This window comes from Anomaloglossus baeobatrachus, chromosome 5 (genome assembly GCF_048569485.1).
Source record: "Anomaloglossus baeobatrachus isolate aAnoBae1 chromosome 5, aAnoBae1.hap1, whole genome shotgun sequence".
NCBI classification, from domain to species: domain Eukaryota; kingdom Metazoa; phylum Chordata; class Amphibia; order Anura; family Aromobatidae; genus Anomaloglossus; species Anomaloglossus baeobatrachus.
The window spans coordinates 29,670,313-29,696,421 of NC_134357.1; the positions used below are offsets into that span (position 1 = coordinate 29,670,313).

Genomic DNA, 26,109 nt, shown 5'->3' on the forward strand with positions numbered 1-26,109 from the left:
GCAGAGTGGCCTTTCAGCCCATATTGATACAGGACTTGTTTCACTGTGAATAATGACACAATCTTACCAGCTTCCACCAGCCCCTTCACAAGGTCTTTTGCTTTTGTTCTTGGGTTGATATGCATGTGTCTGACCAAAGCACGTTCATCTCTGGTACACAGAACCAATCTCCGTCCTGAGCGGTATGATGGCCGGACATTCCCATCTTGTTTGTACTTGCATATAATTGTTTGTACAGATGAATAGGGCACCTTCAGGAATCTGTAAATTGCACCCAAGGATAATCTAGACTTCTGCAAGTCCACAATTCTCTTCCTGAGATCTTGGCTGATTTCTTTTTACTTTCCCATGATGCTACACAAAGAAGCAGGTGAGCATTAAAATACATCCACAGGTGTTTCTAATTAACTCAGATGTTGCCAATAAACCTATCAGATGTTTCCAAAAACATGACATAATCATAAGGGCTGTCCCATGTTGTGTAAAGGCACAGTACTCTTAGTGTATGCAAATATTTGACTTTGCAGAAAGTAATAAAAATGCCTTGTAACTCTCTCTCATTATTCTGGCATTTGGCAAATAGAAAATTTTTTTGTTCCTAATTAACCCTAAAACAGGAAAGGTTTATTCTGATTTCATGTCAAATAGTGGGAAAAACCTGCAGATGTGTCTGTATAGAGAGCAGAGGGGAAACCTGCAGATGTGTCTGTATAGAGAGCGGAGGGGAAAACCTGCAGATGTGTCTGTATAGCGAGCGGAGGGAAAAGCCTGCAGATGTGTGTAGAGCGGAGGGAAAAGCCTGCAGATGTGTCTGTATAGAGAGCGGAGGGAAAAGCCTGCAGATGTGTCTGTGTAGAGTGGAGGGAAAAGCCTGCAGACGTGTCTATATAGAAAGCGGAGGGAAAAACCTGAAGACGTGTCTATATAGAGCGGAGGGAAAAACCTGCAGACGTGTCTGTATAGACAGAGAAGGGAAAAACCTGCAAACGTGTCTGTATAGAGAGCGGAGGGGAAAAACCTGCAGATGTGTCTGTATAGAGAGCGGAGGGAAAAACCTGCAGATGTGTCTGTATAGAGAGCGGAGGGAAAAACCTGCAGATGTGTCTGTATAGAGAGCGGAGGGAAATACCTGCAGATGTGTCTTTTTAGATAGTGTATGTAAAATTCTGGTTTCAACTGTAGGAGGCTATGTAGGAGCCTATATCTATATATATATATATATATTTATTTAGGAGGCTTATACTATAAATAGGAGGTTATATGGGGCTCATAATGTATTTATAGTTTATTGTATAAGAAAAAATAGCATTCTGAAACAACCAAAAAACCTCCAGATTTTATGTCATTGGATGAAGTAAATAACGCACTTCCTCGGAAGATTTTTGTTTTTGCATTATTATTTTTGGTACAGAGGAATAGACCAAACAGATTTTTATTTTCTTAAATACGTATAATGGTTTCTTCATAAAAATGTAGCTAGGCATCATAATTGACTGTAAAGTCTTATTAGTAACTTCTAGAAAAGTTTTTATATCAACTACAAGGCATCAATAAAAAAGTACAAATCGGTTAAGAGTCCTCAAGTACAGAAAAATGGAATATACTCCAAGTGAGGTACAGGTAGGTAGATTGTCATTAAAGGGGCTCTCCGGGCGTACGATACTGATGACATCCTTAGGAAACGTCATCAGTATCAGATTGGTGGGGGTCCGATGCACTCTACACCTGTCAGTCCGCTGTCATCAGCGACTGGACATGAACAGATACATACAGTGCAAAGCTACACCTTGTAGTGGTCGTTCTTGGGTGCTGTGGTTCAGCTCCTATTCACTTCAATATGAGCTGTGGCGCCAGAGAACGGCCACAACACTAAACAGCTGTGCCGTCGACATTTGTTCAAAACTGGCAGCTATTAGAGCGTAAAATAGAAAAAAAAAAACGATAAATGGCCAAAACATATGCAGCGTCTAACTCAAACCAGAAACACCTACAACTTCATAGAGATCATAGACAGAAATGATGAATAAAAAATATAATGAACACAAAATAGTGTGTGTTTCATAGAATAAATCAATAGTCACTGAAGAAAATTAACCACTAGAGGTCACTACCCTCACGAAGAAGCCCCCGGCGAAACGCGCGTCAGGATATTTTTACTTCTCAGATCTAATGCTCCTTGCAGGTATTTCCAGCTTGACATGTTTAGTGTATCTGAGACAAACCTATTGTCCTGTCAGTTTTTACTCTCTATTGCACTTTTGGGGAAGTGCAATACTTTCTAGGCTCCTCTTTATACCATTCTTTGGGTTTGTGCATTGTTATTACTCCTAGCCTGTTCGCTATTACTCTCTTGTTGCACTGTTGGGCGAGAGCAATATTATCTAGGCTCCTTCTCTTTATATCATCTTTTGGGCTTGTGCAATGTTTGTGCTCTTAGTATAAGGTGACTTAAATGGGGATTAGGCTATCTCCACATCCACGGGTATGTGTAACAGCCAGTATACATTTTGGTATAAACTACTCTGAGTATAGCTACTATTTGTATATTCCTATTTGTAGCTATTGACCATTCTTTACATTTATTTCTGTGCAATAGTGACCTCTAGGGGTTAAAGGGATCCTGTCACCATATTTGGGGCCTATAAGCTGTGGCCACCACCAGTGGGCTCTTATATATACAGCATTCTAACATGCTGTATATAAAAGACCAGGCCGTTGTGTAGAACATAAAAAACACTTTATAATACTCACCTAGAAGGTCGCGCCGATGCACAACAGTCGGATGAGTGGCATCATTCTCCGGGACCGGTGCCTTCTCTTTCGGCCATCTTGGTCTTTCTTCTGAAGATGGCGTGCATGATGCATCCTACGTCATACACACTCACCGGCATTGAGGTCCTGCACAGGAGCACTTTGATCTGCCCTGCTCAAAGTATTGTAGTGCGCCTGCGCAGGACCATCTTGGCCTTCTTTCTTCTGAAGCCAGCGTGCATGACGCGTCCTACGTCATACACACTCGCCGGCACTGAGGTCCTGCGCAGGCGCACTTTGATCTGCCTTGCTCAGGGCAGAGCAAAGTATTGTAGTGCGCCTGCGCAGGACCTCAATACCGGCGAGAGTGTATGACGTAGGATGCGTCATGCACGCTGGCTTCAGAAGAAAGTAGACCAAGATGGTCCTGCGCAGGCGCACTACAATACTATGAGCAGGGCAGATCAAAGTGCGCCCGCGCAGGACCTCAATGCTGACGAGTGTGTATGATGTAGGATGCGTCATGCACGCTGGCTTCAGAAGAAAGAAGACCAAGATGGTCCCGCGCAGGCGCACTACAATACTATGAGCAGGGCAGATCAAAGTGCGACCGCGCAGGACCTCAATGCTGGCGAGTGTGTATGACGTAGGATGCATCATGCACGCTGGCTTGAGAAGAAAGACCAAGATGGCCGAAAGAGAAGGCACCGGTCCCGGAGAACGGAGACACCCATCCGACTGTTGTGCACCGGAGCGACCTTCTAGGTATTATAAAGTGTTTTTTATGTTATATACAGCGGCCTGGGCTGTTATATACAGCATTCTAACATACTGAATATAAGAGCCCAGTGGTGGTGGCCACAGCTTATAGGGCCCAAAATTGGTGACAGGACCCCTTTAATTGTTTTCAGTGACGATTTATTCTCTGAGACGCACACGTGTCTATGGATTGAATGTTACGATGAGGACGTGTTCCTAGCTTATCCCTTATTTTTTGCTCATTTTAAATTGTTTCCAAATATATATTTTTTTATTCATAAATTCTGTCTGTGAAGTCTATATGAATTTGTAGGGTTTTTTTTTTAGAGCGTAAAACAGTTTATGGTGGGGGGTGTTGGGTGTCTGACCCCCACCAATATAATATCGATGACCTACCCCAAGGATACGGCACCACAATATAACCCCACAAGAACAAATATAACAAAGCTTTAATGTTTTTTTTTAGAATTTCTACCCAACCCCTAACACTGTCCCTGTAATGTACAAAAAAAACCAACAATACTCCCAAACATCACATCTCCGATACAAAAATAAAACATATTGATTGTAAAAAGCACAGTCGTGTCTCTTATCAGAAGAAATAGTTTAAGTCAGCCAAAAGGGAGATATACTCACCCCGAATACAGCCCTCCACATCAGTGGTGAAGCCAGCGAATAGGACATCACGGGCTACCAGGCCGGGTCGGTGGGATCCTCCACTGATGTGACTTTAAGGATACAGACAACCTAAGAAACCCCGTAAACATAGCAAATTTATAAAACTCCTAACCCAGACTGGATAAACTTCAGAAACTGGATGGGCAAAACCTAAAATCAAGTCTGCTCCTGGAGGTCTCCATCCTCCCTGGTCACACTACACCATATGTATGACACCGCTCCATAACAGACCACGCAGAACCTCCAAGGAGCTGGAAAAGTTTGATCAGTTTCTCATTTTTTTGTTTACAGGTTTAATAGGAGCCAATTCTTCCTCATCATCTTCGTCGTCGTCGTCATCGTCTTCTTCATCATCCTCATCCTCTTCATCATCATCATCATCTAAGTCAATGGTTGCTGCAAAGCAAATAAGTGTAAATTAATATTTACAAGGGGAAACAGCCGATTTGTGGGGTTTTTTTGTGTGTTTTTCCTTGCTTTTTTTTTTAATCAATAAAAGCAAGGAAAAACCATCGCAGCAAAGTCTGAGAATTGTGACTTGCTGTGCACACGTTGCTGCTTTTTCCTTGCAGATTTTGTTGCTGAAAATAGAAGCAGCGTGTCAATTGTTTCTGCGTTTCTATAGTCCCCTGCAATGCTTTATCACGACAGAGGATTATATTGCAGCACTTTGCCTCAGCATGGTGTGTGAGGCTCTCCATAGGTCAGTAACCCGGGGTCGTCATTGTCATGACCCAGGGTTACTATGGCAGCGATCAGATCCCTGTGATCACATTACAGGGACCAGATCACCAGGGAGAGGTAAGCGATCACACCGATTGCAGCATTTAGGAGGTTAAACTAACAAAGAGTAGCGCGGCCACTGCTCCGAGCAGTGAGAGTCTGTTCCGGGCTGTAACATCAGCCGGAGACCTGACAGCGATCGCGGGAGGTACAGAGCTTAAACCACCGCGATCGTCATGACTAAAAAACACAAAAAAAAAACAGGAAAAAACACATGAGAAAACACACAAAACCCAATGAAAAACACGTTTTTTTCGGCTGCATTTTCCTGCCAAAACAAATTTTTGTGTGCAGAAAAGAAGCAAATAAAAAACGTGGGCACATAACCTAACACTTTTTTTTGTGTTTGATGTGACTACTGGTCTTAAAAACAAATCTTTACATATTGCAGTTTTCATAGTGGCCACATTAGGCCAACAATTTCTGCTATCTGCAGCTCACACATCAGCTCTGCTGTATAGACTGGAGCTGGAACAGCAGAGTAATCACATCATTATAGAATGAAGACTCACATGTCAGCTCTGCTGTATAGACTGGAGCTGGAACAGCAGAGTCATCACATCATTATAGAATGAAGACCCACATGTCAGCTCTGCTGTATAGACTGGAGCTAGAACAGCAGAGTCATCACATCATTATAGAATGAAGACCCACATTTCAGCTCTGCTGTATAGACTGGAGCTGGAACAGCAGAGTCATCACATCATTATAGAATGAAGACCCACATGTCAGCTCTGCTGTATAGACTGGAGCTGGAACAGCATAGTCATCACATCACTATAGAATGAAGATTCACATGTCAGCTCTGCTGTATAGACTGGAGCTGGAACAGCAGAGTCATCACATCATTATAAAATGAAGACCCACATGTCAGCTCTGCTGTATAGACTGGAGCTAGAACAGCAGAGTCATCACATCATTATAAAATGAAGACCCACATGTCAGCTCTGCTATATAGACTGGAGCTAGAACAGCAGAGTCATCACATGATAATACAATGAAGATTTAGCCCCTTCCTTCCATGGCAGTTTTTATTATTTACTTCCATTCTTCCAAGAGCCATAACTTTTTTTGTTTTCCCGCCAGTATAGCAGTACGAGGGCCTGTTTTTTGTGGGATGAGCTGCACTTTTGAATGACACCATTTAGTCTGCCCCATATTGTACTGGAAAATGGGAAAAAAAATTCGAAGTGTGGTGAAATTGCAAAAAAAAAAAAAAAAAAAAAATTAAATTCCACAATTTTTTTTTTTATTATTATTATTATTTACCGTGTTCACTATATGGTAAAACTGACTTAGCATTAGGATTCCCCAGGTCAGTACGGGTTCACAGATATTTTTTTTAAACCATAAGATTTATATTTGCAAAATGTGTCAAATATTGCATCATATTGAATAATAATGTGTTGATTGTTCGTAGATATCAAACATGTAATTTGATTGTTTTTTCAAGTAGTGAATAAAAAAATATTCTGAAAATTGCTAAAAAAAAAAAAAAAAAAGCCATTTTCCAAGACCCATAATCTCATTTTTCAGGATCTGGGGCTGTGTGAGAGTTTATTTTTTGTGTCCCAAGCTGACATTTTTACATTTTTAATTATACCATTTTGGGCAAATGCAATATTTTGATCAACTCTTATTGCATCTTAATGCCATGTTGCGGCAACCAAAAATAAAACTTTAATTCTGGCGATTTCGTTTTTATTTTTTTTTCATTATGCCCTTTATTGATCAAATTAAATTTCATAACTTTAATAAGTGTGCATTTCTGAACTCTGCAATACAAAGCGTACACTTTTCTTTTATTTTTGCTAATAATAATCATTATATATATATATATAAATAATCATATATATATATATATATATATATATATATATATATATATATATATATATATATATATATATATATATATATATATATATATATATATATATATATATATATATATATATCCCACATTTAAATCACCCCCTTTCAAATGGGACAAAAAGAAGGGAATTTTGTTTACTTACCGTAAATTCCTCTTCTTCTAGCTCCTATTGGGAGACCAAGACAATTGGTTGTATAGCTTCTGCCTCCGGAGGCCACACAAAGTATTACACTTTAAAAAGTGTAACCCCTCCCCTCTGCCTATACACCCTCCCGTGGACCACGGGCTCCTCAGTTTTGGTGCCAAAGCAGGAAGGAGGAAACTTATAAATTGGTCTAGGGTAAATTCAATCCGAAGGATGTTCGGAGAACTGAAGACCATAACCCAAAAGAACAACCAGCCCAAAAGGGAACAGGGGCGGGTGCTGGGTCTCCCAATAGGAGCTAGAAGAAAAGGAATTTACGGTAAGTAAACAAAATTCCCTTCTTTGTCGCTCCATTGGGAGACCTAGACAATTGGGACGTCCAAAAGCAGTCCCTGGGTGGGTAAAAGAAAACCTCAATAAAAAGAGCCGAAAACGGCCCCTTCTTACAGGTGGACAACCGCCGTCTGAAGGACTCGCCTACCTAGACTGGCGTCTGCCGAAGCATAGGTATGCACTTTATAGTGCTTCGTGAAAGTGTGCAGACTAGACCACGTAGCTGCCCGACACACCTGCTGAACCGTTGCCCGGTGCCGCAATGCCCAGGACGCACCTACAGCTCTGGTAGAATGGCCTTTCAGCCCAGAAGGGAGCGGAAGCCCAGAAGAACGGTAGGCCTCGAGAATCGGTTCCTTGATCCACCGAGCCAAGGTTGACTTGGAGACCTGAGAGTCCATACGCTGGCCAGCGACAAGGACAAAAAGCGCATCTGAACGGCGCAGGGGCGCCGTGTGAGACACGTAGAACCGGAGTGCTCTCACTAGATCCAAAGAGTGCAAAACCTTTTCCCACTGGTGAATTGGATTAGGGCAACAGGAAGGCCAGGAGATATCCTGATTTAGATGAAAAGGAGATACCACCTTAGAGAGAAATTCCGGGACAGGACGAAGAACCACCTTATCCTGGGGGAAAACCAGGAAGGGAGCCTTGCATGACAGCGCTGCCAGCTCAGACACTCTCTGAAGTGATGTGACTGCCACCAGGAAGGCCACCTTCTGCGAAAGACGGGAGAGAGAGACCTCCCGCAGCAGCTCAAAAGGCGGATTTTGGAGAGCCGTCAGGACTCTGCTAAGATCCCAGGGTTCCAACGGACGTTTGTAAGGTGGGACCATGTGGCAGACCCCCTGCAGGAACGTGCGGACCTGCGGAAGCCTGGCTAGACGCTTTTGAAAGAAAAACACGAAGAGCGTGGATACTTGGCCCTAGAGAGAGAGCCGAGGGACAAACCCTTGTCCATTCCAAATTGTAGGAATGAAAGGAATGTGGGTAAGGCAAACGGCCATGGATGAAGCCGTTATTAGCGCACCAGGATAGAAAGCCTTGCCAAGACCTGTAATAGATCTTGGCAGACGTTGGCTTCCTGGCTTGTCTCATGGTGGCAATGACATCCTGAGATAACCCTGAAGACTCTAGGAGTCAGGGACCAATGGCCACCTAGTCAAGTTGAGGGCCACAGAATTCAGATGGAAAAAACGGGCCTTGTGACAGCAAGTCTGGGCGGTCTGGAAGTGCCCACGGTTGACCCACCGTGAGATGCCACAGATCCGGATACCACGACCGTCTCGGCCAGTCTGGAGCGACGAGAATGGCGCGACGGCAGTCGGACCTGATCCTGCGTAGTACCCTGGGCAGCATCGCCAGAGGGGGAAACACATAAGGCAGTCGAAACTGCGACCAATCCTGGACTAAAGCGTCCGCTGCCAGAGGTCTGTGATCCTGAGACCGTGCCATGAAAGCCGGGACCTTGAGAGATCGACGTCCTGCGTTCCCCAGCGGCGATGGATCTCTCGAAGCACTTCTGGGTGCAGAGACCATTCCCCCGCATCCATGCGCTGACGACTGAAAAAATCTGCTTCCCAGTTTTCTACGCCCGGGATGTGAACTGCGGAGATGGTGGAGCCTGTGGTTTCCACCCACTGCAGAATCCGCCGGACTTCCTGGAAGGCTTGACGACTGCGAGTGCCGCCTTGGTTCGCGAACGGCACTGCCTCCATAGCTGCAGCCATCTTCCCCAGGAAGTGTATGAGGCGCCTTAAGGGGTGTGACTGACTCCGAAGAAGTGATTGCACCCCCGCCTGCCGAGAAAGCTATTTGTCCCTGGAGAGTCGCCAGAGCGACGGCAAGGCTTTGTTGACACGCCACCTGAGAAGGGGCCCAGAGGTTCTGAAGAAACGAGTCGCAGGACGAGAACTGAACTCTATCCTGTAACCATGAGACAGAATGTCTCTCACCCATCGGTCTTGAACTTGTGGCCACCAGGCGCCGCCAAAGCGGGAGAGCCTGCCACCGACCGAGGATGCGGCTAGGGGAGGCCGAGAGTCATGAGGAGGCCGTTTTGGAGGCAGTGCCCCCTGTGGCCTTTTGGGGTCGTGACGTGGGCCGCCACGCATATGAGTTCCTCTGGCCTTTCTTCGGCCTGTTGGACGAAGAAGAATGTGGCTTGGCGGAGGAACGAAAGGACCGAAACCTCGATTGGACATTTTTCTTTGCTGAGGTCTCTTAGGTTTGGACTGGGGTAAGGAGGAGTCCTTTCCCTTGGATTCCTTAATAATCTCATCCAATCGTTCGCCAAATAAACTGTCGCCAGAAAAGGGCAAACCAGTTAAGAACCTTTTTGAAGCCGAGTCTGGTTCCTATTCGCGCAGCCACATGGCCCTGCGAACTGCCACGGAGTTAGCATATGCTACAGCCGTGCGGCTAGTGGAGTCCAGGACGGCGTTCATGGCGTAGGACGAAAAGGCTGATGCCCGAGAGTCAAAGACGGAACATGCGGAGCAAAATTCCATGTGACAGCATTAAACTCCTTCAGACAAGCCGAGATTGCTTGGAGAGCCCACACGGCTGCAAAGGCCGGGGCGAAAGACGCGCCCGTGGCCTCATAGATGGACTTCAACAAGAGCTCTATCTGTCTGTCAGTGGCATCCTTCAGGGATGAGCCATTTGCAACAGACACAACGGACCTAGCAGCCAATTTGGAGACTGGAGGATCCATCTTGGGAGAATGAGCCCAACCCTTAACGACTTCAGATGGAAAGGGGTAACGCGTGTGACGTTTAACTCAGCGCTTAGTCCGGGACCGCTTCGGGTTTCTGGACAGCATCCCTGAAGTTAGAGTGATCAAAAAACGTATTGAGTGTACGTTTGGGGAACCGAAACTGGTGTTTCTCCTGCTGAGAAGCAGACTCCTCTACAGGAGGAGGCGGAGGAGAGCGATCCAGCACCTGGTTGATGGACGAGATAAGATCATTTACTAAGGCGTCCCCCTCAGGAGTATCAAGGTTAAGGGTGAAGTCAGGGCCAGAGCCCTGAGCTCCCCCGTCCTCCTCGTCTTCCTGAGAGTCCTCAAGCTGGGATCCCTAGCAGCGTAAGGAAGTCGGGGAAGAGTCCCAGCGAGACCGCTTAGCCGGTCTTGGACTGCGGTCCGGGCAGGAGTCCTCCGCCTGAGACCTAAGGCTCAACCTGGGAGCGCGCTGCGGCGCTAACCAAGCGGGGCCTGGATGAGACAAGCTAACAGGGCCAGGGCCTGTGAAAGGTCCGGTCTGGACTGCAATGCCTCAAGGAGCTTAGAAGACCATTTGTTCATATGAAAATGACTGAGGGCCAACACCGGTGACTCTGTCCCTGCAGCCTGCTCAGGGGGAGCAGGGGGGTCTACATGAGCCGAGGGGCCCACCAGTGCCCGAGGCTCCGGCTGAGCAAGCGAGGCAGGAGTTGAGCATTGCTCACAGTGAGGGTAGGTGGATCCCGCAGGTAACATAGCCCCACAAGAGGTACAGACCTCAAGAAAAACCTGTGCCTTAGTAGCTTAGCTCCTTGGGACGACATGCTGTTGTCTCCTAGGAGAGTGACCACTGAAGGTAAATGTCCGAACAGAAATATAATATATACATGTGTATCCGGCACCCTAGGGGGACCAGCACCGGGTGCTGTGTTCACCCTGAGCTCCCCTGAGAAGCACCCACCGGCAGAATGCCAGAAAATGGCCGCCGGAGCTCTCAGGGGAGGAGTGGGGCCGAGGGCGGCGCCAGCAAAGAGCGGGAGTCTGGGTTCCCCACAGTGGTCAGTGAGGGGGGAGGAAGACATGCAGGATGTTCCAGCCCTCACATCCGACGTCATGTCGGTAATCCCGCCCTTACCCCTGACAGGCAGGCCCGGGGGCGGGATTTTCGCGACTAGGCCGCGGTGAAGCCGGGGACTAAATATCAGGCCGCGCCCGACCAGCAGGCCCGGTCGGCGCGGAAGTCCACCTGCCTCCTCAGTTCTAAAACTACCGCGGCTTCCGGGAAGAAGGTGCGCTCCCTGTACAGTCCCCAATGGGGACACAGAGTACCTTTAAGTAGCAGGGCCCGGTCCATGGGGTTGAAGAGGCTCCGGTCCGGCAGGTTCCACCAGGGGCTGCGGATGGAGCATGGTCCCAGTAAATGGATGACCGCTCAGGATCCCACTTCTCCCAGAGCTGCTAAGGGATGGTGAAGGAGACGGCATGTGGCTCCAGCCTTTGTACCCGCAATGGGTACCTCAACCTTAACAGCACCGCCGACATAGTGGGGTGAGAAGGGAACATGCCGGGGACCCCGTGGGGGTCCTCTTTTCTTCCAACCGACAACTAAGTTATGAGAATGCATGAGTGCATGTGTGCCTCCTTCCACACAAAGCATAAAACTGAGGAGCCCGTGGTCCACGGGAGGGTGTATAGGCAGAGGGGAGGGGTTACACTTTTTAAAGTGTAATACTTTGTGTGGCCTCCGGAGGCAGAAGCTATACACCCAATTGTCTGGGTCTCCCAATGGAGCGACAAAGAAAAGGGGCGATTTTAACTTGTGTTTTGGTTTTTTCATATTTTAAAAAACTTTTCCCCAACTTTTCATTCTTTTTACCAGCCCCCTTACGGGACTTAAAAGCTGTAATTGTCCGATCTCTTGTGCTGTAACGAAATGGGGCATCAGAACCGCTCTGTACAGCCGAAATCACAATCTCCAATGTATGTCGCTCATGGCCGGTGTTTACAGGAGGATCGTAATGACAGACACAGGGGTCATAAGCTGATCCTCCGCTGTCATCACAACCCATCAGCGACGATGGGAGCAGGTAGTGACGCGCTTGCGTGACTGACAGCGGGATTTAACTAACAGGTGGATCTCTGGCATTTCTCATACAATATCCACAGATCACTTTCTATACATTTTCGGCCCATACTGTTGCGTTGATTATACATTTAGGCCCTGTGCGCACTTACCGTTTTTTCCCGCGGATTTGCTGCGGATTTGCTGCATGTTTCGCTGCAGAAGAAGGGAATTTTGTTTACTTACCGTAAATTCCTTTTCTTCTAGCTCCTATTGGGAGACCCAGACAATTGGGTGTATAGCTTCTGCCTCCGGAGGCCACACAAAGTATTACACTTTAAAAAGTGTAACCCCTCCCCTCTGCCTATACACCCCCCCGTGCATCACGGGCTCCTCAGTTTTGGTGCAAAAGCAGGAAGGAGGAAACTTATAAATTGGTCTAAGGTGAATTCAATCCGAAGGATGTTCGGAGAACTGAAAACCATGAACCAAAAGAACAATTCAACATGAACAACATGTGTACACAAAAGAACAACAGCCCGAAGGGAACAGGGGCGGGTGCTGGGTCTCCCAATAGGAGTTAGAAGAAAAGGAATTTACGGTAAGTAAACAAAATTCCCTTCTTCTTTGTCGCTCCATTGGGAGACCCAGACAATTGGGACGTCCAAAAGCAGTCCCTGGGTGGGTAAAAGAATACCCTGATAAAAAGAGCCGACAACGGCCCTCCTCTTACAGGTGGGCAACCGCCGCCTGAAGGACTAGCTTACCTAGACTGGCATCCTCCGAAGCATAGGTATGCACCTGATAGTGTTTCGTGAAAGTGTGCAGAGTAGACCAGGTAGCTGCCTGACACACCTGCTGAGCCGTCGCCCGGTGCCGCAATGCCCAGGACGCACCCACGGCTCTGGTAGAATGGGCTTTCAGCCCTGAAGGAATCGGAAGCCCAGAAGACCGGTAGGCTTCAAAAATCGGTTCCTTGATCCACCGAGCCAAGGTTGACTTGGAAGCCTGCGACCCCTTACGCTGGCCAGCGACAAGGACAAAGAGCGCATCAGAACGGCGCAGTGGCGCCGTGCGAGACACGTAGATCCGGAGTGCTCTCACTAGATCTAACAAATGCAAATCCTTTTCACATTGGTGAATTGGATGAGGGCAAAATGAAGGTAAGGAGATATCCTGAAAAGGGTACACCACTTTGGGGAGAAAGTCCGGGACCGGACGCAGAACCACCTTATCCTGGTGAAATACCAGGAAGGGGGCTTTGCATGACAGCGCTGCAAGCTCTGACACTCTTCGGAGTGATGTGACTGCCACTAGAAATGCCACCTTCTGCGAAAGACGTGATAGAGAGACATCCCGCAGCGGCTCAAAAGGTGGTTTCTGAAGAGCCCGTAGAACCCTGTTGAGATCCCAGGGTTCCAGCGGACGCTTGTAAGGTGGAACTATGTGGCAAGCTCCCTGCGGGAACGTGCGGACCTGCGGAAGCCTGGCTAGACGCTTTTGAAAAAACACGGAAAGCGCCGAGACTTGTCCCTTGAGAGAGCCGAGAGACAAACCCTTGTCCATTCCGGAGGAAGGAAAGAAACGTGGGTAAGGCAAACGGCCAGGGGGTAAACCCCTTATCAGAGCACCAGGCTAAGAAGATCCTCCAAGCCCTGTGATAGATCTTGGCTGACGTTGGTTTCCTGGCCTGTCTCATAGTGGCAATGACCTCTTGAGATAACCCTGAGGACGCTAGGAGCCAGGACTCAATGGCCACACAGTCAGGTTGAGGGCCGCAGAATTCAGATGGAAAAATGGCCCTTGAGACAGCAAGTCTGGTCGGTCTGGGAGCGCCCACTGTTGACCCACCGTGAGGTGCCACAGGTCCGGGTACCACGACCTCCTCGGCCAGTCTGGAGCGACGAGGATGGTGCGGCGGCAGTCGGACCTGATCTTGCGCAACACTCTGGGCAGCATTGCCAGAGGAGGGAATACATAAGGCAGTCGAAACTGCGACCAATCCTGAACTAAGGCGTCCGCCGCCAGAGCTCTGTGATCCTGAGACCGTGCCATGAATGCCGGGACTTTGTTGTTGTGCCGAGACGCCATGAGATCGACGTCCGGCGTTCCCCAGCGGCAACAGATCTCTTGAAACACGTCCGGGTGAAGAGACCATTCCCCTGCGTCCATGCCCTGGCGACTGAGAAAGTCTGCTTCCCAGTTTTCTACGCCTGGGATGTGAACCGCGGAGATGGTGGAGGCTGTGGCCTCCGCCCACAGCAGAATCCGCCGAACTTCTTGGAAGGGCATGAGGCGTCTCAAGGGGTGTGACTGGGCCCGAAGGAGAGATTGCACCCCTGTTTGCAGCGAACGCTGTTTGTCCAGCGGTAGCTTGACTATCGCTGAGAGAGTATGAAACTCCATCCCGAGGTAAGTCAGTGATTGGGTCGGAGTCAATTTTGACTTTGGGAAATTGATGATCCACCCGAACCTCTGGAGAGTCTCCAGAGCCACGGTCAGACTGTGTTGACATGCCACCCGGGAGGGTGCCTTGACTAGGAGATCGTCTAAGTAAGGGATCACCGAGTGGCCCTGAGAGTGTAGGACCGCCACCACGGATGCCATGACCTTGGTGAAGACCCGTGGGGCTGTCGCCAGGCCGAAAGGCAGTGCCACAAACTGAAGGTGTTCGTCCCCAATGGCGAAACGCAGGAAGCGTTGATGCTCTGGAGCGATCGGCACGTGGAGATAGGCATCCCTGATGTCGATTGATGCTAGGAAGTCTCCTTGGGACATCGAAGCGATGACAGAGCGGAGGGATTCCATGCGAAACCGCCTGGTTCTCACATGTCTGTTGAGCAATTTGAGGTCCAAAACGGGACGGAATGAACCGTCCTTTTTTGGTACCACGAACAGGTTCGAGTAAAAACCGTGACCACGTTCCTGAAGGGGAACAGGGATCACAACTCCTTCTGTCTTCAGAGTGCCCACCGCCTGAAAAAGTGCAACGGTTCGCTCGGGGGGGCGGAGATGTTCTGAAAAAACGAGTCGGAGGACGAGAGCTGAACTCTATCCTGTAACCGTGAGACAGAATGTCCCTCACCCATCGGTCTTGGACATGTGGCCACCGAACGTCGCAAAAGCGGGAGAGCCTGCCACCGACCGAGGATGCGGTTTGGGCAGGCCGAAAGTCATGAGGAGGCCGCCTTGGAGACGGTGCCTCCGGCGGTCTTTGGAGGACGTGACTTAGACCGCCATGCAGAAGAGTTTCTCTGGCTCTTCTGTGGCCTGTTGGACGAGGAGGATTAGGACCTGGCTGAGGGCCGAAAGGACCGAAACCTCGCTTGAATTTTTCGTTGCTGAGGTCTCTTTGGTTTGGGCTGGGGTAAGGACGAGTCCTTTCCCTTGGATTGCTTAATAATTTCATCCAATTGTTCGCCAAACAATCGGTCGCCAGAAAAAGGCAAACCGGTCAAGAACTTCTTGGAAGCAGAGTCTGCCTTCCATTCGCGTAGCCACATGGCCCTGCGGACTGCCACCGAATTGGCGGATGCTACCGCTGTACGGCTAGCCGAGTCCAGGACAGCATTCATGGCGTAGGATGAAAATACCGACGCCTGAGAAGTCAAAGACGCTACTTGCGGAGCAGAGGAACGGGTGACCGCATTAATCTCAGACAGACAAGCTGAGATAGCCTGGAGTGCCCACACTGCTGCAAAGGCTGGGGCAAAGGACGCGCCTATGGCTTCATAGATGGATTTCATTAGGAGCTCTATCTGCCTGTCCGTGGCATCCTTGAGCGTTGAACCGTCAGCCACTGCTACTACGGATCTAGCCGCCAGTCTAGAGACTGGAGGATCCACCTTGGGACATTGAGCCCAACCCTTAACTACGTCAGAGGGGAAGGGGTAACGTGTGTCAGTAAGGCGTTTAGTAAAGCGCTTGTCCGGGAAAGCCCTGTGCTTCTGGACAGCATCTCTGAAGTTCGAGTGATCGAAGAAAGCACTCAGAGTACGTTTGGGAAACCTAAATTGGTGCTTCTCCTGCTGTGAAGCCGACTCTTCTATAGGTAGAGTTGGGGCAGAAAGATCTAGCACCTGGTTGATGGACGCTATAAGGTCATTTACTATGGCGTCCCCTTCAGGTGTATCAAGATTGAGAGCAACGTCAGGGTCAGAGTCCTGGGCTGCGACCTCCACCTCATCCTCTAGAGAGTCCTCAAGCTGAGACCCCGAACAGCGTGATGAAGTCGGGGAAGATTCTAAGCGAGCCCGCTTAGCCGGCCTGGGACTGCGGTCCGTGCCGGAGTCCGCCACGTAATAACTAGAGGCCACCCCAGGAGCACGCTTCGTCGCAGACCGAGAGGGGCCTGGGGGCGATCCCGCAGTGCCCGGGGCCTGTGTAAGGGCCGGTCTGGACTGCAAAGCTTCTAGTATCTTAGCAGACCATTTGTCCATAGACTGAGCCATGGATTGTGAAAGTGACTCAGAGTTTCTCAGCTAAAACTGCAAACTCTGTCCCTGCCGCCTGGACAGGGGAAGCCGGCGGTTCTACCTGGGCCGAGGGTCCCACCAGTGCCCCAGGCTCCGGCTGAGCGAGTGCCCCATGGCCCGAGCATTGCTCACAGTGAGGGTAGGTGGAACCTGCAGGTAGCATAGCCGCACAAGAGGTACAGGTTGCAAAATAACCCTGTGTCTTGGCACCCTTGCTCCCTGTGAATGACATGCTGTAGTCTCCCAGGAGAGTGATCACTGAGGGATATATAGCCACAAGCTAACAATACAGCCGAACCGAGAAAATGTATACAAATATAATATATATATATATATATATATATATATATATATATATATATATATATATATATATATATATATACACAGTTCAGCACTCTAGGGGGCCCAGCACCGGTGGGAAGAAGCCACCTGGCTTACCGACCGCTCAAGCGGTGTGTGGCCACCAGATTCCCTGCCTCGGGTCTCCCAGAGGTGCTGCCAGAAGTCCTCCACCGGCAGAATGTGCTTACAACATGGCTGTCGGCGTTTACAGGGGAGGAGGGAGCCGTGAGCGTAACTACAAAAGTGCGGGAATCTGGTGCCCCAGAGTGATTAGTGAGGGGGGCGGAGGACAGCCAAGTGTGCTCCAGCCCTCACTGTCGGCGTCAGACCGACCGTCCCGCCCTTCCCCCTGACTGGCAGGCCCGGGGGCGGGAGTTTAAGGCACTAGGCCGCAAAAGCCGGGGACTAAAGTTAAAACCGCGGCCGGCAAGCAGGCGCGGTCGGCGCGGTAGTCCCGGTCTCATACCAACACCGCAGTCGCTGCAGCGTCTGAGGCCAAGGTGCTCCATGCACCGTCCCCAAGGGGACACAGAGTACCTGTAGATGCAGGGCCCTGTCCCTGATGATACTCAGTCTCCTGTCCGTCAGAATCCCACAGGGGCTGCGGATGGAGCCCGGTCCCAGTGCCTGGATGACCGGATAGGATCCCACTTCTCCCAGAGCCCCTAAGGGATGGGGAAGGAAAACGGCATGTGGCTCCGGCCTGTGTACCCGCAATGGGTACCTCAACCTTAACAACACCGCCGACTTAGTGGGGTGAGAAGGGAGCATGCCGGGAGCCCTGTTAGAGGCCCTCTTTTCTTCCATCCGATACAATCAGCAGCTGCTGCTGACTAAAATGGGAGCTTGAGTGAATGTGTGCCTCCTTCAACACAAAGCATAAAACTGAGGAGCCCGTGATGCACGGGAGGGTGTATAGGCAGAGGGGAGGGGTTACACTTTTTAAAGTGTAATACTTTGTGTGGCCTCCGGAGGCAGAAGCTATACACCCAATTGTCTGGGTCTCCCAATGGAGCGACAAAGAAAATGTTCATAACATCTCTGCAGTGAATCACCAGCAAAACCTATGGAAAAAAAAAATGCTGTGCGCACTATGCGGATTTTGACAGCTGCATGTTTTGCTGTGGGATTCCCGCAGCAAAAACAATTGCATGTCACTTCTTTTCCGCACGTCGCTGCGGGATTTCACTCCATTGACTGCAATGTAATCGTGAAATCCCGCAGGGAATAATGCAGGCAGCAAATTCTGTGCGGTTCATTTCGTTTTCCTGCGTTATTTCCCTGCGGTATTTCGCGGTTTACCTGCGGTAATGTACATCGCTGCCTGCGGTTTGCAGGGAAGTGATGTCATTATGACAGGAAGAGGAAGCGGAGCAGAGCAGAGAGTAAACACACACATCACAGACACACACAGACACAGACATATAGAACACACATAGAAAGCAAACGGAAATATAGAAAATAAACCACGTGGGCTCCGCTGTATTTTTACCTTCCAGCCAAGGTAAGCACACAGCGGCGGCCCGGTATTCTCAGGCTGGGGAGGGCAAGGGCCAGGGTTAATGTCCCCCGCCTCCCGCAGCCGAGAATATCAGCCGCAGCTGCCCCGGGACTGTCGCATGCATTATGCGGCAGTACCAGAGTGTCCCCAGCTCTTCCTGCTGCCGTGATGCGGTGGCAGTCAGGGTAATAAGGAGTTAATGTCGGCGGATCGCCGCCACTAAGTCCAGGCTTGCTCATGGCAGTGTCTATGTGACAGCTGACATGATCAACCCCTAAGTAAAGTGAAAAAACACACACCGAAAAATCCTTCATTTTAAAACACAAAAAAGCTCCTGGTTCACCCCTTTATTAACACCCCCAACACACAGCTCCGGCGTAATCCACAGCTCAGGCGTAATCCACGTTCTGCGATGCCTGCATCCAGCCGCGACTGACACTGCTGAATGCAGCTTTGCAGCGAGACAGCAGAGAGGTAACCACAGGGCATTTCCCACGGCCGGTAATGTGAACTCACTACCGACCGTGAGAAATGCAGCGTGTGCCATGCTCACAGGGACTCTGTCTCCCTATCCATCTATTATCTAGCTATCTATCTATTCTTCTATTTATCTATCTGCTATCTAAGAAGGAAATAACTTTTTTTTCAATATGCTTTATTGCATTGAATGCATCAAAGCACATGTACCAACCCGCACGCGGCAAAACTGCGGCAATACCGCGGTAAACCGCATGCGTTTTTCGGGTGCAGTTTGTCGCGGTTTTTTACCACGGGTGCGGTAATCTTTCAATGCCTGCAGAATTTTCTTCACAAAATTCCATTTTCCAGTGCGCACAAAGCCTTATATACACTTCACCCTTACCTCCCTTTTCCCTGCTCTCAGGCATAACCATGTACACTTTTTTTTTTAATTGATTTGACTTATTGAATTGATGTGTATCTTCATGTCTTTCATCTTGCTTCATTTGGTTTTCTGCAAATAGCGCTGCACTTACCAACTATGATTTGTCCGGAGAGCTGAACAGGGCCGGAGCCGGACTTGAGCCGAAAGGTTACTGGAGGCTGAATGATGAAGTTATCCAGATTAATCTGTGCAAGAACAAAAATGTATGGTAAATGAGCAGCACGAGGAACAATGAACAGTGGAACCTTGGATATCGAGAACAATCTGTTCTGGGACTGTGCTTGTTAACCAAGTTACTTGTCAGGCAAAGCAAAATTTCCCATAGGAAATCATTGCAATGCAGACAATTCATTCCACAACTTGTTAAATATCCCATCCTGGTCCCCTATTGGGCCATTCTATACACGCACAAAACACGCACACACACATTATGCTCACCTTACCTTCCGTTCCATCGCCGGTCTCCTGGGACTTGCTGTTCTCCGGTACTGGCTGTGTATCAGGTAACCATCGCGATGAGAGAGGAACTTCCGCTGCCAGAGCGCTGACGTCAAAAGCAGGAGACGCTTGCCTTTGATTGGCCGTCGCGCTGCCTTTGAGTAGCAGCTGACAGCGGAAATTCCTGCTTCGTCGCGATGGTTACCGATACACAGCCTATACCAGCAAACTACAAGACCCAGGAGGCCGGCGATGGAACGGAAGGTACACATATTATGCTCACCTTACCTTCCATCGCCGGCCTCCTGGATCTTGCAGTTTGCCCAAGGATTCCTCCTTCGTCGCAATGTACTGCCGAACTACAAGAACCATGAGGCCGGCGGTGGAACGGAAGGTAAGGTGAGCATAATACTGTGTGTGTTTGTGCGTGCTTGTGTGCGTTTGTGTGGACTGCAAGAGCGGGTTAGAGCGCAACGGATGTACGGAACCGGAAGTGTGTGCGGTGAGGATTTTGCTCGTACAGCAAAGCTTGCTCATAAACAGAGTTACAAAGTTACAGCAAGCTTTGCTTGTTAAGGGAAATTATCGCTAACTAGGTTACTCGTTAACCGAGGTTCCACTGTACTTCTATCTGAGGGTAACCCCACAAGATATTACAGCATGTTACAGTACAAGCAAAGATGATGAGATTTTACCAAATGTGTTGATTGACTGGCATGGAGTGATGTCACACGGGCACCATGCCGCAATGATGATCTTGTGCCAGACTGCCGCGGATTCAGATTACGAGTACTGAGCACCCGAGCATGGTAGTGCTCACTCATCCCTAGTTACGAGTACTGAGCACCTGAGCATGATAGTGCCCACTCATCACCAGTTACGAGTACTGAGCACCTGAGCATGGTAGTGCCCGCTCATTACTAGTTACCAGTACTGAGCACCTGAGCATGGTAGTGCCCGCTCATCACTAGTTACGAGTACTGAGCACCTGAGCATGGTAGTGCCCGCTCATCACTAGTTACCAGTACTGAGCACCCGAGCATGGTAGTGCCCGCTCATCACTAGTTACGAGTACTGAGCATGGTAGTGCCCGCTCATCACTAGTTACGAGTACTGAGCATGGTAGTGCTCGCTCATCACTAGTTACGAGTACTGAGCATGGTAGTGCTTGCTCATCACTAGTTACGAGTACTGAGCATTGTAGTGCTTGCTCATCACTAGTTACGAGTACTGAGCATGGTAGTGCTCGCTCATCACTAGTTACGAATACTGAGCATCTGAGCATGGTAGTGCTCCCTCATCACTAGTTACGAGTACTGAGCACCTGAGCATGGTAGTGCCCGCTCATCACTAGTTACGAGTACTGAGCACCCGAGCATGGTAGTGCCCGCTCATCACTAGTTACGAATACAGAGCACCCAAGCAAGGTAGTGGCCGCTCATCACTAGTTACGAGTACTGAGCACCCGAGCATGGTAGTGCCCGCTCATCACTAGTTACGAGTACAGAGCACCCAAGCATGGTAGTGCCCGCTCATCACTAGTTGCGAGTACAGAGCACCCGAGCATGGTAGTGCCCGCTCATCACTAGTTACCAGTACTGAGCACCTGAGCATGGTAGTGCCCGCTCATCACTAGTTACCAGTACTGAGCACCTGAGCATGGTAGTGGCCGTTCATCACTAGTTACGAGTACTGAGCACCCGAGCATGGTAGTGCCCGCTCATCACTAGTTACGAGTACTGAGCACCTGAGCATGGCAGTGCCCGCTCATCACTAGTCACAACTGTTATTATTTTTCCATCCCCATAGCCATAAGAGGGCTTATTTTTTAGTGGAATAAGTTGTAGATACCATTTCTTTATGTAATTAAAAACGGTTAAAAAAATTCCAAGTGCAGTGACATCTCAAAAAAAAAAAAATAAATGCAATTCATTCTTTACAGTGTACATATGATTGTAAAAATTACTGGGGAATGAATCTTTGTGTCGGTACGATTACGGAAATAGCAAATTTAACTTTTTGTATAGACTGTAGAGCAAAATAGCTTTTTGTTGTCATTTTCTGAGACAACTATTGTACATTGTTCAGTCTGTGGAGCGGTGCGAGGTCTGGTTACCGGCAGTGCTTTATAGGTGATCTAATGAGACAGATATGGAGACCCTCAGTGGGTCCATGGTGACCCAACGACACTTTGTGCCCTGGTGCTAGTGGCCTTCAAAAATGACGGGGAAAGGGTTTTCTTCCTATCTAAATCCCGCTGCTCCCCTATTTCATTTTTCTTTTTTTTTTGGGGGGGTGGAACGGACGGACGTTATACGTAGCGTGGTTTTTCCAGTAAACAGCATCTCTGGACAGAGACCCCGTCTGATGCAGAAGTAAACACACCAGTAAAGACAGGCACAACACCCTGTAGCCTTGTCCTCAGACTCACCATGGTCTGACAGGACAGTTTGAGGGTAGCAATGGGCACCGTGATCTCCTCCTCATTATGGTTACGGGCCGTGACCTCCACCACATTATATTCATCTTTGGCGCCTTCCCCGAGACAGATCTATGGGAGACAAAAATCAAACATCTTATTGGTCTCTGAATATGAGGCTTCAGTGAGATCTGATTACAAAATTACACAAATGGTACCAAATTACGAGGCGTAAGAAGTGTGTGCACCCAACTGCAAAAGGTGTTACCCCTCAGCTCGCACACAACTGAATCACTTGCGGCCTGTCTGCAGTTATTTATTTTTTGGTTAGTCTCATTTATTTAAACTGTCTAAAAAGAAAAACTATTGCCCATAGCAACCAATCAGAGCTTAGCTTTCATTTCTTACACTATTCTGGTAAAATGAAACCTGAGCTCTGATTGGTTGCTATGGCTCACAAAGACTATATCTCTTACATAATATTGTCTGCCCATGGCAACCAATCAGAGCTTAGCTTTCATTTCTTACACTATTCTGGTAAAATGAAAGGTGTGCTCTGATTGGTTGCCATTGGCAGGCAATAATGTCTAGAAAGAAACTGAAGGACGCCCATAGCAACCAATCAGCGCTCAGGTTTAATTTCTTACACTATTCAGGTAAAGAAGGGAATTTTGTTTACTTACCGTAAATTCCTTTTCTTCTAGCTCCTATTGGGAGACCCAGACAATTGGGTGTATAGCTTCTGCCTCCGGAGGCCACACAAAGTATTACACTTTAAAAAGTGTAACCCCTCCCCTCTGCCTATACACCCTCCCGTGCATCACGGGCCCCTCAGTTTTGGTGCAAAAGCAGGAAGGAGGTAAACTTATAAATTGGTCTAAGGTAAATGCAATCCGAAGGATGTTCGGAGAACTGAAAACCATGAACCAAAAGAACAATTCAACATGAACAACATGTGTACACAAAAAAACAACAGCCCGAAGGGAACAGGGGCGGGTGCTGGGTCTCCCAATAGGAGCTAGAAGAAAAGGAATTTACGGTAAGTAAACAAAATTCCCTTCTTCTTTGTCGCTCCATTGGGAGACCCAGACAATTGGGACGTCCAAAAGCAGTCCCTGGGTGGGTAAAAGAATACCCCGATAAAAAGAGCCGAAAACGGCCCCCTCTTACAGGTGGGCAACCGCCGCCTGAAGGACTCGCCTACCTAGACTGGCATCTGCCGAAGCATAGGTATGCACCTGATAGTGTTTCGTGAAAGTGTGCAGACTCGACCAGGTAGCCGCCTGACACACCTGCTGAGCCGTAGCCCGGTGCCGCAATGCCCAGGACGCACCCACGGCTCTGGTAGAATGGGCTTTCAGCCCTGAAGGAATCGGAAGCCCCGAAGAACGGTAGGCTTCAAAAATCGGTTCCTTGATCCACCGAGCCAAGGTTGACCTGGAAGCCTGCGACCCCTTACGCTGGCCAGCGACAAGGACAAAGAGCGCATCAGAACGGCGCAGTGGCGCCGTGCGAGACACGTAGAGCCGGAGTGCTCTCACTAGATCTAACAAGTGCAAATCCTTTTCACATTGGTGAACTGGATGAGGGCAAAATGAAGGTAAGGAGATATCCTGATTGAGATGAAAGGAGGATACCACCTTAGGAAGGAATTCCGGGACCGGACGCAGAACCACCTTATCCTGGTGAAAAACCAGGAAGGGGGCTTTGCATGACAGCGCTGCAAGCTCCGACACTCTACGGAGCGATGTAACTGCCACTAGAAAAGCCACCTTCTGCGAAAGACGTGATAGAGAGACATCCCGCAGCGGCTCGAAAGGTAGTTTCTGAAGAGCCCTTAGAACCCTGTTAAGATCCCAGGGTTCCAGCGGCCGCTTGTAAGGTGGGACTATGTGGCAAACTCCCTGCAGGAACGTGCGGACCTGCGGAAGCCTGGCTAGACGTTTTTGAAAAAACACGGAAAGCGCCGATACTTGTCCCTTGAGAGAGCCGAGAGACAAACCCTTGTCCATTCCAGATTGAAGGAAGGAAAGAAAAGTGGGTAAGGCAAACGGCCAGGGGGTAAAACCCTTATCAGAGCACCAGGATAAGAAGATCCTCCAAGCCCTGTGATAGATCTTGGCGGACGTTGGTTTCCTGGCCTGTCTCATAGTGGCAATGACATCTTTAGATAACCCTGAGGACGCTAGGAGCCAGGACTCAATGGCCACACAGTCAGGTTGAGGGCCGCAGAATTCAGATGGAAAAATGGCCCTTGAGACAGCAAGTCTGGTCGGTCTGGTAGTGCCCACGGTTGACCCACCGTGAGGTGCCACAGATCCGGGTACCACGACCTCCTCGGCCAGTCTGGAGCGACGAGGATGGCGCGGCGGCAGTCGGACCTGATCTTGCGTAACACTCTGGGCAGCATTGCCAGAGGAGGAAATACATAAGGCAGTCGAAACTGCGACCAATCCTGAACTAATGCGTCTGCCGCCAGAGCTCTGTGATCCTGAGACCGTGCCATGAATGCCGGGACTTTGTTGTTGTGCCGAGACGCCATGAGATCGACGTCCGGCGTACCCCAGCGGCAACAGATCTCTTGAAACACGTCCGGGTGAAGAGACCATTCCCCTGCGTCCATGCCCTGGCGACTGAGAAAGTCTGCTTCCCAGTTTTCTACGCCCGGGATGTGAACTGCGGAGATGGTGGAGGCTGTGGTCTCCGCCCACACCAGAATCCGCCGAACTTCTTGGAAGGCTTGACGGCTGCGCGTGCCGCCCTGGTGGTTGATGTACGCGACCGCCGTGGCGTTGTCCGACTGTATGCGGATCTGCCTGCCCTCCAGCCACCGATGGAACGCCTTTAGGGCTAGATACACTGCCCTTATCTCCAGAACATTGATCTGAAGGGAGGACTCTGTCAGAGTCCAGGTTCCCTGAGCCCTGTGGTGGAGAAAAACCGCTCCCCACCCTGACAGACTCGCGTCCGTCGTGACCACAGCCCAGGATGGGGGCAGTAAGGATTTTCCCTTCGACAGAGAAGTGGGAAGAAGCCACCACTGAAGAGAGGTTTTGGCTGCCAGAGAAAGAGAAACGTTCCTGTCTAGGGACGTCGACCTCCTGTCCCATTTGCGGAGAATGTCCCATTGGAGTGGACGCAGATGAAACTGCGCAAAGGGGACTGCCTCCATTGCTGCCACCATCTTCCCCAGGAAGTGCATAAGGCGCCTCAAAGGGTGTGACTGTGCCCGAAGAAGAGAGTGCACCCCTGTCTGCAGCGAACGCTGTTTGTCCAGCGGTAGCTTGACTATCGCTGAGAGATGATGAAACTCCATCCCGAGGTAAGTCAGTGATTGCGTCGGAGTCAATTTTGACTTTGGGAAATTGATGATCTACCCGAACCTCTGGAGAGTCTCCAGAGCAACGGTCAGGCTGTGTTGACATGCCACCCGGGAGGGTGCCTTGACTAGGAGATCGTCTAAGTAAGGGATCACCGAGTGGCCCTGAGAGTGTAGGACTGCCACAACAGATGCCATGACCTTGGTGAAGACCCGTGGGGCTGTCGCCAGGCCGAAAGGCAGTGCAACAAACTGAAGGTGTTCGTCCCCGATGGCGAAAAGCAGGAAGCGTTGATGCTCGGGTGCGATCGGCACGTGGAGATAAGCATCTTTGATGTCGATCGATGCTAGGAAGTCTCCTTGGGACATCGAAGCGATGACAGAGCGGAGAGATTCCATGCGAAACCGTCTGGTTCTCACGTGTCTGTTGAGCAATTTGAGGTCCAAAACGGGACGGAATGATCCGTCCTTTTTTGGCACCACGAACAAGTTGGAGTAAAAACCGCGACCACGTTCCTGAAGGGGGAACGGGGATCACAACTCCTTCTGTCTTCAGAGTGTTCACCGCCTGAAAAAGTGCATCGGTTCGCTCGGGG

General features: G+C 49.3%; 1 protein-coding gene across 1 annotated transcript in view; it reads right to left on the reverse strand.

Moving 5' to 3' along the window:
• Window positions 1-3,822: 3,822 nt before the first annotated feature.
• The window catches only part of NPM3 (nucleophosmin/nucleoplasmin 3), a 37,205-nt gene continuing 14,918 nt past the window's right edge, over window positions 3,823-26,109 (reverse strand). The window contains exons 3-5 of the mRNA XM_075352226.1: window positions 22,207-22,326; window positions 19,429-19,522; window positions 3,823-4,584 (exon numbers count right to left, since the gene is read on the reverse strand). Of these exons, the coding sequence (XP_075208341.1) occupies window positions 4,454-4,584; window positions 19,429-19,522; window positions 22,207-22,326 (345 nt within the window). The 3' untranslated portion in view covers window positions 3,823-4,453. The remainder of the gene's footprint in view (window positions 4,585-19,428; window positions 19,523-22,206; window positions 22,327-26,109) is intronic.